Source organism: Rana temporaria, chromosome 10 (assembly GCF_905171775.1).
Source record: "Rana temporaria chromosome 10, aRanTem1.1, whole genome shotgun sequence".
NCBI classification, from domain to species: domain Eukaryota; kingdom Metazoa; phylum Chordata; class Amphibia; order Anura; family Ranidae; genus Rana; species Rana temporaria.
The window spans coordinates 27,065,846-27,078,230 of record NC_053498.1 but is presented as its reverse complement, the minus strand read 5'-3'; the positions used below and the strand labels follow the sequence as shown (position 1 = coordinate 27,078,230).

At 44.2% G+C, this 12,385-nt stretch overlaps 1 protein-coding gene across 4 annotated transcripts in view; it reads right to left on the bottom strand.

Annotated features, from left to right (window-relative positions):
* The window catches only part of LOC120916466 (carcinoembryonic antigen-related cell adhesion molecule 10-like), a 107,014-nt gene that overhangs the window by 47,337 nt on the left and 47,292 nt on the right, over nucleotides 1-12,385 (bottom strand). Inside the window, exon 1 of one of the 4 annotated variants that reach the window (XM_040327448.1) lies at nucleotides 1,782-1,888. The exons of the other annotated variants lie outside the window; for them this stretch is intronic. Coding sequence (XP_040183382.1) covers nucleotides 1,782-1,833 — 52 coding nt within the window. The 5' untranslated portion in view covers nucleotides 1,834-1,888. Of the gene's footprint in view, nucleotides 1-1,781; nucleotides 1,889-12,385 lie in introns of those variants that run through there. 4 annotated transcript variants of the gene reach the window in all.

Genomic DNA, 12,385 nt, shown 5'->3' with positions numbered 1-12,385 from the left:
TTACGGTGAGTTGAACTATTTCTTTTTTATTACAATGTAATAATAGAAATTATGCGTTTCAATCATCCTGACTCCATAACAACCATGGTGCTGTGATGATTGAAGCGCCGACACCAGCCATTTCCCCAACAAATCGCCAACGAAAAAAACGCATCCCCCCCGGCCTTAGCATAATTGTATTCCACGCAGCCGGTCCCCAATGTCAAAAAGGTTGGGGGCCGCTGCTGTACAGGACAACACAGCAGCATCTGCTGGGATTTGTAGTTCACCATCGTCTACATAATAAAAACATAGATACAGAACTACAAATCCCAGCACAGAACCCTGACTCCTGTGTTGGTACGGTTTGTTCTGTAGATCAATGTTTCTCAACTCCAGTCCTCAAGTACAGCACACATCAAAACGCACAGCACACAGCCCATCCTATACAGGACAACAGAGCAGCATCTGCTGGGATTTGTAGTTCAGCAGTGGCTGGAACTCCAAAACGAATACAAGAAAGAGAGTCACCGCTCTAGGTGGGTCTGCTATATGGTCACACGTTTAAAACAGGATTCCAAGGGTGCTGGCAGCGCACTGGGCAAGCATGAAAAGTAGATGAAAGATGGATAGCCGCACTCCAAAAAAAACGTGCAGGTTGTCTTTTATTCAAATAAACAGCAAATACATCATCGAATGATAAAACAGGAACAGGGGAACAGCCTGGAGTGCGGCTATCCATCTTTCATCTACTTTTTAGTGGCTGGAACTGTGCAATCCATGTTGCAATCCGATTGTACAATCATATTGCCGGCCGAATCGGTGCGGCACCGCACTGATTGCCGAAAGTAGTTCCTGTACTTCTTTTGGCGATTTGTATAGACATCTGTGCGGGAACTCTCGTAGAGGTCTGTGAAATCGCCTCCCGAAATCGGACTGCATTGTCGGGTTGAAATCGCGCGAGTTCAGCTGAACCTAACCCGCAGCAATGTGGACCTAGGCTTAAGCCCGGTGACTTGTCCTCAATGTTCCCCTATGGGGGAAGTTCCTTCACTGATTGCGCAGGCGCAAACTTCCCAAAGGAAATCTCCGAACCTCGCCCGGCATCCAGGCTCATTCTTTAACATCCCCGTGGATTGGAGGATGTTAAAAAAAGAGCCAGGAGGCCGAGCGAGCGAAGCGAGGACGTGAGGCCGACTGGCCACTTACCTCAAAATCCACGTTGCCCTGGATGCCGGCCGCCGTTCGGGGATTTCCGTCAGCAAGTTTGCACCTGCGCAGTGCTTGAAGGAACTTTCCCGATAGCTGGAACCATCTCAGCGCATCAGTTCGCGCATGCGCTGGAACTTCCATGATACCTGGAACCAGCACGGCAGATCACCGGTACACACGTAAACAAAGGTCAGCTGGTTCAGCAGGAGTTGGTTGACTTTTAGTACATGTGTCTGTTCACCCGAAGCCAATCTAACGACCAGCATTCCGTCAGCGCTTGCAGACAATGACTGATCATTGAATTCTGATGGGGAGGGAATACAAAAGCACAGACAGCTATGCAGTGCCTAATTGGATAGATTAGCTGTGTAATCATTGTTATCCCATTGTAAAATAAAGCTGTACGGTCAGATTGTAACGTGTATGATGACCCTATTAGAATCTGCTGATCTGTAGCATAATAACAGGTCAGCACAGTGTAGGAAATCTAATGTATAACACAGATCAGAGTGTGATGGAACAAAGTGGGGAGAGCAAAGAGGGGGGTCGGTGTCACCGGGGTGCCCATTGTAGTGTCATGTCAGCGTTACCTGTCAGCATTCGCAGCCCTTCACACCCGGGGATCAGCATTCTCTTCTCCATGCTTGTAGAAATCCTGGGAGGGGCTCAGTCAGGACTCCACTTCCTCTATTCACTCTTACTTTCACTTTGTACAAATGGCACTTCCTGATCACTATGGAGAGACCATGCAGTATGATCAGCTCACTGCCAGGGCTCCTATGTTTCTAAACTGGCACCGTATCCAGGCAACGTGGACATAGATTAGGCATGAGGCCTATATAAACTGTGCGTGAGGTCTGAGCACAGCCACCATAACAAATGTGTTTTTACTTCACCAACACAAAAACAAAAAATGTAATATATTGCAGCTTACCAATCCTTAAACACAGCGGCTGCATTTGTTTTCCTTTATTGAGTTAACCCCTTCCCGCAGCCACCTACTGGTCCTGTAACCACTTGAAGACCAGGGGCCAGATTCAGAAAGATGCGCGTATCTTTAGGCGGGCGTAGCGCATTTCATATGCGCTACGCCGCCGTAACTTAGTCAGGCGAGTAGTGTATTCAGAAAGAACTAGCGCCCGAAGTTACAGCGGCGTAGTGTATATGGGCCGGCGTAAGCCCGCCTAATTCAAAGTAGGCTGGTAGGGGGCGTGTTGTATGCTAATGAATCGTGACCCCACATAAATGACGCGCCTTACGAACGGCGCATGCTCAGTATCACGTCGCATGTTGGCCCTAAGTTACGCCGGCTCAATGTTTAGTCGACGTGAACGTAACCTACGCCCAGTCCCATTCACGGACGACTAACGCAAACGACGTAAAATACGACGCTGTTCGGACGTTTCCGAAGTCCATGACTTACCCCTGCTTTATGAGGGGTAACTTTACCCCGGTCTGACGCCTTACGTAAACGACGTATCTTGATACGCCGGGCGCACGTACAGTCGTGAATCGGCGTATCTAGCTCATTTGCATATTCAATGCGGAAATATACGGAAGCGCCCCTAACGGCCAGCGTAAATATGCACCCCATGATACGACGGCGTAGGAGACTTGCGCCGATCGTATCTAGGCAAAATTCATGCGTAACTGATTCTAAGAATCAGGCGCATAGATACGACGGCGCACATTCGGACTTACGACGGCGTACGTGGAGTTACGCCGTCGTAAGTCCTTTGTGAATCTTGGCCCAGGTCTTTTTTAGACACTTTTTGTTTACATGTAAAAATCTTCATTTTTTGCTAGAAAATGCGTTAGAAACCCCAAACATTTTATATATGTAGCGTCCTGTTCCTAAAGAATAGGGGCTATGTTGTAAATTTAGTGTTTGTCTGAATTGTAAATAGTTCAGATTGATTGTACAAAGTTTAAAGCGGAGTTCCACCCAAAAGTGGAGCTTCCGCTTAAACTACTCCTCGCCCCCTTACATGCCCCATTTTACATGTCATTTTTTTGTGGGGGGGGGAGTGGGGGCTTCAGTAGGAGTGGGACTTCCTGTCCCACTTCCTCCTTCCGCCCAGGGACCGCTTAGGCAATATGTCATATCGCCTATGGCGACCCCTCCCTGTACGCGATCACCTGGGACTAGTGACAGGCCCCAGGCGATCGCCTGTCCAATCGGATGGCGCAGCGCCGCTCGCACATGCGCAGTGGGTGCCCGGCCGTGAAGCCGAAAGCTGTCACGGCGATGTGCCCACACTTAGAATGAAGACGCCGGCCGGAGAGGGGGGAGAGGAGCGGAGCCCAGGCCAGCGCGCCGCTGGAACGTGGAGCAGGTAGGGTGCCCACGTGTCCCGGATTGGCCGGGACAGTCCCGCAATTAGCAGGTCTGCCCTGGGTCCCGGGCACCTTCATTGCGGGACAATAGAGTGTCCCGGAATGGAATTGACAGAGGGAGCAAACCCTGCAGTAGCGCTGGCGCTCGTTCTGTCTCCGCTCCAAACTGGGAACTGCCCAATCTTCTCTGTTAATACCTGCTTTTGAGTCAATGTGGAAAATAAAAAAAAGGTTGATGCTGTCATCTCAAAACGTAGCCTGGGACTGCGGTACTGTCTATGAAAATACAGCTTACAGATTTTTTATCTTCATTTTTAGAAGATACATGCAAATTGTTGTCAGTGTGCAAACCTAAAGCAAGCTGAGACTACAATTTACAGAAGTGTGAAAAAGTAATTGCCCCCTGCTGAATCATGAATGAACTGTGATTACGGTAACCACAATTTTTTGGAAAGCTGAGTTAAATTTTACTTGCCACACCCAGATTACCGCCAGACCTGTTGAATCAATAAATTGCATAAATAGAAACTGTCTGACAAAGTGAAGCATGCTAACAGATCGCAAAAAGACACACGTCATGCCACAATTTTTTAAAAAGGGGGTTGCCATCTGGGGCCCTGGGTACCTCTGGGCCCTATGTGTGTATATATATATATATATATGTGTGTGTGTGTGTGTGTATATACAATATGTGTATATATATATGTGTGTGTGTGTGTATATATATATATATATATATATATATATATGTGTGTGTGTGTGTATGTATATATATATATATATATATATATATATATATATATATATATATATATATATATATATATATATATATATATATATACACACAAATTACAAAAAAAGAGAGGTTGCCATCCTCGACCTCTGGGCACTTTAATAAAAAATAAATAAAAACAAATATATATATATAAAAAATAAAAAAAAACATTTATATAAAAAAAGGGAGGGGGAGTTTCCATCCAGGGCCCTGGGGACTTTGGGGCCCTTTAAAAAAAAAAAAAAAAAAAAAAATAAACATTTATAAAAAATAAAATAAAAAAAGGGGGGGTTTGCCACATGGGGCCCTTTAGAAAAAAAAAATATATATATATATATATATATATATATATATATATATATATATATATATATATATATAAATATAAATAAAAGAAATAAAAAAATATATAATTTTTATTTTATTTTTTATAAAAAAAAGGCGGTTGCCCTGGGGATCTCCGGACCCCTAAAAAAAAATATATATTGACTATAAAATAAAAATATATAAAAATTATCTTTTTTTGTTTTTTTTATAAAAAAATAATAAAAAAAGGGGGGGGTTACTATCCGGGGCCCTGGGGGCCTCCGGGGCCCTGGGGACCTCTAAAAAAAAAAAAAAAATTGTCCCTTTAATAAAAAAAAAAAATATTAAAAAAATATATATATTTTTTTTTATAAAACATAAATAAAAAAAAGGGGGGTTGCCATCCGGGCCCCTTACAGGTGTACTGCCTGTACCCCCCTGATGGCGGCCCTGCTTGGAACAGTGGTGAATCTTCCCAGGATTGGCCCGCCTCCAAGAGAATAACGATGACTCATCCAGGAGGTCATAAAAGAACCCAGAACAACATGAAAAGAACTGCAGGCGTCACTTGCCTCAGGTAAGGTCAGTGTTAATGATTCAACAATAAGAAAGAGACAAAAGTGCCATCCGTGGGAGAGTTCCGAGGCCAAAGCCACCGCTGACCAAAAAGAACACAAAGGCTCAATTCACATTTACCAAAAAACATCTTGATTTTCCCCAAGACTTTTAGGCAAATATTCTGTGAACTGATGAGACAAAGTTGTACTTTTTGAAAAGTGCGTCCCGTTACATCTGACATAAAACGAATACAGCATTTCATAACATGAACATCTCACCAATAGCCAGATATGGTGGTGGTAGTGTGATGGTCTGGGGCTGCTTTGCAGCTTCAGGACCTGGTTGACTTATCATAGCTGATGGAAACATGAATTCTGAGCTCTACCAGAAAATCCTAAATGAGAATGTCCGGTAATCAGTTTGTGACCTCAAGTGCAGCAGGACAATGATCCGAAACACAACAGTCCACCTCCAAATGGTTCCAACAAAGAAAAATGTAGGTGGCCTAGTCAAAGCCCGGACTTAAAGCGGAGGTCCACACAAAAAGTGAACCTCCGCTTTTTGGAACCCTCCCCCCCCCCCGGTGTCACATTTGGAACCTTTCAGGGGGAGGGGGGGGGTGCAGATACCGGTATTTGCACCCACTTTGGGCAATAGACTGACGCTTATATGATGTTTTAAAGTAACATAATAAAAACTGAGGGATAGAGACATACCCTTAACATGTCTTAACCACTTAAGCCACGGACCAATATGCTGCTTAAAGACCCAAGGGGTTTTTACAGTTCGGGACTGCGTCGCTTTAACAGACAATTGCGCAGTCGTGCGACGTGGCTCCCAAACAAAATTGGCGTCCTTTTTTCCCCACAAATAGAGCTTTCTTTTGGTGGTATTTGATTACCTCTGCGGTTTTTATTTTTTGCGCTATAAACAAAAATAGAGCGACAATTTTGAAAAAAATTCAATATTTTTTACTTTTTGCTATAATAAATATCCCCCAAAAACATATATAAAAAAAAAAAATCCTCAGTTTAGGCCGATACGGATTCTTCTACCTATTTTTGGTAAAAAAAATCGCAACAATCGTTTATCGGTTGGTTTGCGCAAAATTTATAGCGTTTACAAAATAGGGGATAGTTTTATTGCATTTTTATTTTTTTTATTTTTTTTACAACTAATGGCGGCGATCAGCGATTTTTTTCGTGACTGCGACATTATGGCGGACACTTCGGACAATTTTGACACATTTTTGGGACCATTGTCATTTTCACAGCAAAAAATGCATTTAAATTGCATTGTTTATTGTGAAAATGACAGTTGCAGTTTGGGAGTTAAACACAGGGGGCGCTGTAGGAGTTAGGGTTCAGTGTGTGTGTGTTTACAACTGTAGGGGGGTGTGGCTGTAGGACTGACATCATCGATCGAGTCTCCCTAATAAAAGGGATCACTCGATCGATGCAGCGCCATAGTGAAGCACGGGGAAGCCGTGTTTACATACGGCTCTCCCCGTTCTTCAGCTCCGGGGAGCGATCGCGACGGATCGGCTATAAACGAATAGCCGCGCCGTCATCCCGGATCGCTCCCCGAGGCTTGCCGACCGCCGCATGTACCGGGGGGAGTCCCGATCGGACCCCCCACCCGCGTTAAGCAGAGGACGTATAGGTACGTACATGTGCCTGTCCGTGCCATTCTGCTGACGTATATTTACATGAGGAGGTCGGCAAGTGGTTAAAAGTCAAAACTTTTCAAGTCAAGTCAGTGGAGAAGGGTTACCTTACATGGTGGTGGTCATTGGAAGAGGCTCCCTTACATTGGTGCTGGTCAGTGGAGAAGGGTTACCTTACATCGTGGTGGTCATTGGAAGAGGCTCCCTTACATTGGTGCTGGTCAGTGGAGAAGGATTACCTTACATGGTGGTGGTCATTGGAAGAGGCTCCCTTACATTGGTGCTGGTCAGTGGAGAAGAATCAGCTTACATGGAGGTGTTCAGTGAAGAAGGGCTATTTAGCATTGGGTGCCGTTCAATCAAGAATAGTCACCTTACATGGCAGTCAGCAGAAATGGACTCCCTCACATTCGTGGTCAGTGGAAGAAGAAATGACCCCTTACATGGTGGACAGTGTAGTGCACCCTCACATTGGTAATCATCAGAGAACTTTCATTGGTGGAATGATTGAACTGTACAGGTTCCATCAAGGACCCCCTAGCAACCTCTGAGGCCGCGTACACACGGTCGGTCCAAACCGTTGAGAATGGTCCGACGGACCGCTTTCATCGGTTCACCGCTGAAGTGGCCTGACGCTCTGATGTGCGTACACACCATCAGTTCAAAATCCGATCGGGTCAGAACACGGTGACGTAAAACACACAACGTGCTGAAAAAAACGAAGTTCAATGCTTCCAAGCATGCGTCAACTTGATTCTAAGCATGCGCGGGTTTTGAACCAATGCTTTTGTGTACTAACCATCGGTTTGATTTTAAAGCAAGTTCTAAAAATTTTATCCGAAGGACAACCGACCGGTGGGCCGTACACACGGACGGTTTGGACAGATGAAACTGGACTTTTTCATCGGTTTGGACCGACCGTGTGTACGTGGCCTTAACCTCCCTGACGGTATGATTCTGTCTGGAATTACGTACCAAAAGCGGTACAATTATTTTTCAGGGAAATTTGGCGTTTTATACTGTAGGCCTGTAATTTTTAGAAATAACTCACTTAAATCTGATCAAACAAGAATCTAATAGGCATCCCGGGTATGATTTTTTTTTTAAAACAAAATTATAAATTATAATATAATAAAAAATTATAAATAATTATAACAAATAATAATATAATTATAAAAAAAATTATTCAATAATGTAATCAACTCAAAATCACTGAAATTTGCTCAGTTGCAGAATTGTCGCTGTCATTATTTTATTTTTTTTATGACGAATTTCCCAGCAAATCGCTATCGCACATTTCTGCAAGTGATTATAATTTATTATCGCTGTTTTCTAGCTGATCTAAAACCATTTTTGACATAAAGGGACACTTTTGGACAATATACAGTTTGCAGTCAGAATTTTTTTTTTTTATTATATAAAAGTACATGTAGGGCACTGGGCAGACCACTAGGGACAAGGGGGGTGTGTATTTTTTACATACAGTACTGTAATCTATAAGATTACAGTATACTGTGTGTATTGTGTTTGTTTACTTTTTTGAATTTGGCGCCGTTCTCCGCCCCCGTGCGTCGTAACGTCGCAGGGAATGGAGATCGGCGGCACACGGGGACACTGTGAATCGAGCGAGGACGCCGCTCGCTCACGCAGGATCCAGGGACAAGGTAAGTAACTTGCCTGTGGATCCAGTGAGAAGGTAAGCCGCGCCGCTGCACACTCTGCACGTCCACCCCGAGCGTGAATCGGGGATACCGATCTTATCATTGAAAACCAACCCCGAGTCACGCTCGGGTTTACCGTCAAGGGGGTTAAGGATCTTTATTAAAAAAAATGTTTTTTCCAAAAATGTGAAAGAACTGCTTACTTACCAGTCTGTTGATATGGCTTAGACATCCCCTGGATAAATACGGTGTAATTACTCTCAAATTCCTTTTGGACTTTTTGAATCTCCAACGAGCCATTAGGATAGATGTTGGCTCCGGTAAAGTATTTTGCTCCCTTGTTTTGAGAACCATCTCCATTGTTGTACCTTGTAATCTGATTTTTAGCAGATGTGTTGTTTCCAAGGTACCATTCAGAGAATCGTATGTCTTCTGTGATGCCAATGATATTAATAAGAACAGGGTGGCCTTCCGATGGGTTGCGAGGAATAACTTCTGTTTCAATTTCATTGGCTGAGGCAATGAATATACTGAGGAGTACTACAAAACAAAATTAAAAAGGATTTTTATTTTATTTATTTTTTTACACATTTTTTTGTGTAAAATGTACAGTGTCATTTGGGGAATCAATCTGTGGCTAAGCGGTGACCGTGGTTCTGTAGCACTGATGTCCTGGGTTAGCCTAAAAGGCATAATGTTTGTGTATCTAAAAACACATTAAAATGTAAGCATTCCGAGGCTGCCATTTACCTGTAGATGAAGTTTGCCAAATATCCTTCTCAACAGCAGGTAAACTTGTAATCTGTAACTGATCTTTGGATTCATGTTGGTGGCCAAAAACCTGACACATAGTCAGTACTTGCACCTACTACTATCTTTAAAGGGGCAGATATGTGGCCAGTAGGAGTAGAAAATGTCCTGGCGTTGGTAACAATGCCCCATCATTGCTGTCAAAGGGAGGGATAGTACCCTATCATTGGTGTCAGTAAAAGGAATAGTGCCCCATCATTGGTGTCAGTGGGAGGAATATGAGATTGTGCTTCTACCCAAGATGAACAATTCGCAAGAGTTAGATCCAGTGGCGGCTGGTGCTCAAAATTTTTGGGGGGGCGCAAACGTAAAAAAAAAAATGCAGCCTCACTGTGCCCATCAAATGCAGCCACTGTGCCATCAATTGTCACCACTGTGCCATGTCATCAAACGCAGCCACTGTGCCATTAATCGTCACCACTGTGCCATGCCATCAAACGCAGCCACTGTGCCATCAATTGTCACCACTGTGCCATGCCATCAAACGCAGCCACTGTGCCATCAATTCGCACCACTGTGCCATGCCATTAAACGCAGCCACTGTGCCATGCCATCAAACGCAGCCACTGTGCCATCAATTGTCACCACTGTGCCATGCCATCAAACGCAGCCACTGTGCCATGCTATCAAACACAGCCACTGTGCCCTTTAATTGTCACCGCTGTGCCCTTTAATTGTCACTGCTGTGCCCTTTAATTGTCCCCACTGTGCCCATTGATGTCGCCGCTGTGCCCTGTAAAGTGCCCCTCTCCCCCCCGCACCCGGCACTTACCTTTACTGGAGTCAGCCATCCACGTCCCTCGATGTCTTCTACCGCCCTCGATGACTGACAGGCGTCTCAGCCAATCAGGTTACCGGTAGCCAGAATAGGCCAACCTGATTGGCTGAGACGCCTGTCAGTCTTATACAAGGAGCGCATCCCTAGTGCGTTCCTTGTATAAGCTTCCGGGACCCGAGGGCTGTACTCGGAAAAGCCTATCAGAGCCATTGGCTCTGATAGGCACTTCCGTACAGCCAACCAGCTGCCGTTATTCAGATGGCCGGACATGAGCGCCGACCATCTGAATAGAACAGCGGCAGCGGCGATAATAACATAGATTCGTGCAATGCATGAATCTATGTTATTAGACTCAGTGGCGGTGAGAGCCAGAGGGGGCGGCGCTCCAGCGCCCTCTATGGACGAACCGCCACTGGTTAGATCTAAAATGTAGGCGGTCTCAGCCGCATTCACTCTTTCATTTTACTTGATTTATCTCCCTCCTGCTGTCAGATTTAGCCTGACTAGTTTCTTTGATGAGGAGACCTCTCAGGTAGGCCTTCATAGTGTCCCACACCATCATAAAAGACGCAGTATTTACGTTAATTTCCAGAAAAGAGGTCAAAGCATGTTGTATAGATTCACGGGCATTAATTATCTAGAGCCAAAACGGATTAAGTTTCACAAAGGCCCGACTTGCTCCCGTTGAGATAACCCTCATGCCCTGTACACACGACCAGGATTTCCGACGGCAAAAGGTATGTCGGAAATCCGAGGGGAAAACCAAGAACCTGCTCTCTACTTTTTCCCCGTACACACTCTCAGATGAGAGCTTTTCCTCAGGAATCCCGACCGTGTGTATGCTCCATCGTGCTTTTTCCCCAAAGGAAAACTGCCAAAAAAAAATTGTTTTCCGCCTGGAATCCCGGTTGGAAAAAAGAGAGCAGGTTCTCTTTTTTTTTGTCCGGCGATTTTTGGGCAGTTTTCCCGTCGGAAAAAAATAAATTGTACCTTTACAACCCCTTTAAGTGCAATTTGTCTGTAAAAAAAAAAAATACCCACAAATAATTTTGGGGCCCAAAAAGCAATATAAAAATAAATACAAAAATAAAATAAAAGCAAATACCCCCATTTTTTTTTGGGGGGGGGGTGCACAGCTGTGGCTGTCAATTACAGGCAGTGTGCTGGAGCTCCTTCCACCATCACCAATTATCTTGGGTTGGCAAAAACTGTCAGAAGTGAGAAAAAGAGAAGAGAAAAACATTCAGTGCTTTGGATAGAGACAAATACAATGATGTGCGCTTTAACCACTTGCCCACCGGGCACTTTACCCCCTTCCTGCCAATTTTCAGCTTTCAGCGCTGTTGCATTTTGAATGAATGACAATTGTGTGGTCATGCTACACTGTACCCATACAACATTTTTATATATTTTTTTCACACAAATAGAGCTTTCTTAACCACTTAAGCCCCGGACCAATATGCTGCTAAATGCCCAAAGGCGTTTTTACAATTCGGCACTGCGTCGCTTTAACAGACAATTGCGCGCTCGTGCGACGTAGCTCCCAAACAAAATTGGCGTCCTTTTTTCCCCACAAATAGAGCTTTCTTTTGGTGGTATTTGATCACCTCTGCGGTTTTTATTTTTTGCGCTATAAACAAAAATAGAGCGACAATTTTGAAAAAAATGCAATATTTTTTACTTTTTGCTGTAATAAATATCCCCCAAAAACAGTTTAGGCCGATACGTATTCTTCTACCTATTTTTGGTAAAAAAAAATCGCAATAAGCGTTTATCGATTGGTTTGCGCAAAATTTATAGCGTTTACAAAATAGGGGATATTTTTATTGCATTTTTATTAATAATTTTTTTTTTACTACTAATGGCGGCGATCAGCGATTTTTTTCGTGACTGCGACATTATGGCGGACACTTCGGACAATTTTGACACATTTTTGGGACCATTGTAATTTTCACAGCAAAAAATGCATTTAAATTGCATTCTTTATTGTGAAAATGACAGTTGCAGGTTGGGAGTTAACCACAGGGGGCACTGAACGTGTTAGGCTTCACCTAGTGTGTGTTTACAACAGTAGGGGGGTGTGGCTGTAGGTCTGACGTCATCGATTGTGTCTCCCCTATAAAGGGGATGACACGATCGATGCGCCGCCACAGTGAAGCACAGGGAAGCCCCCGTGTTCGTAAAAACGGGCACTTTTTTCCCCCGTTCGTAAATGTCCGTGGGTTGCGGGAATGTGCCAGTAAAAATAGCCGAGATCGGTTCGGCCTGGAACTGCGCATGGAGATTGGAGGCAGGGGGTG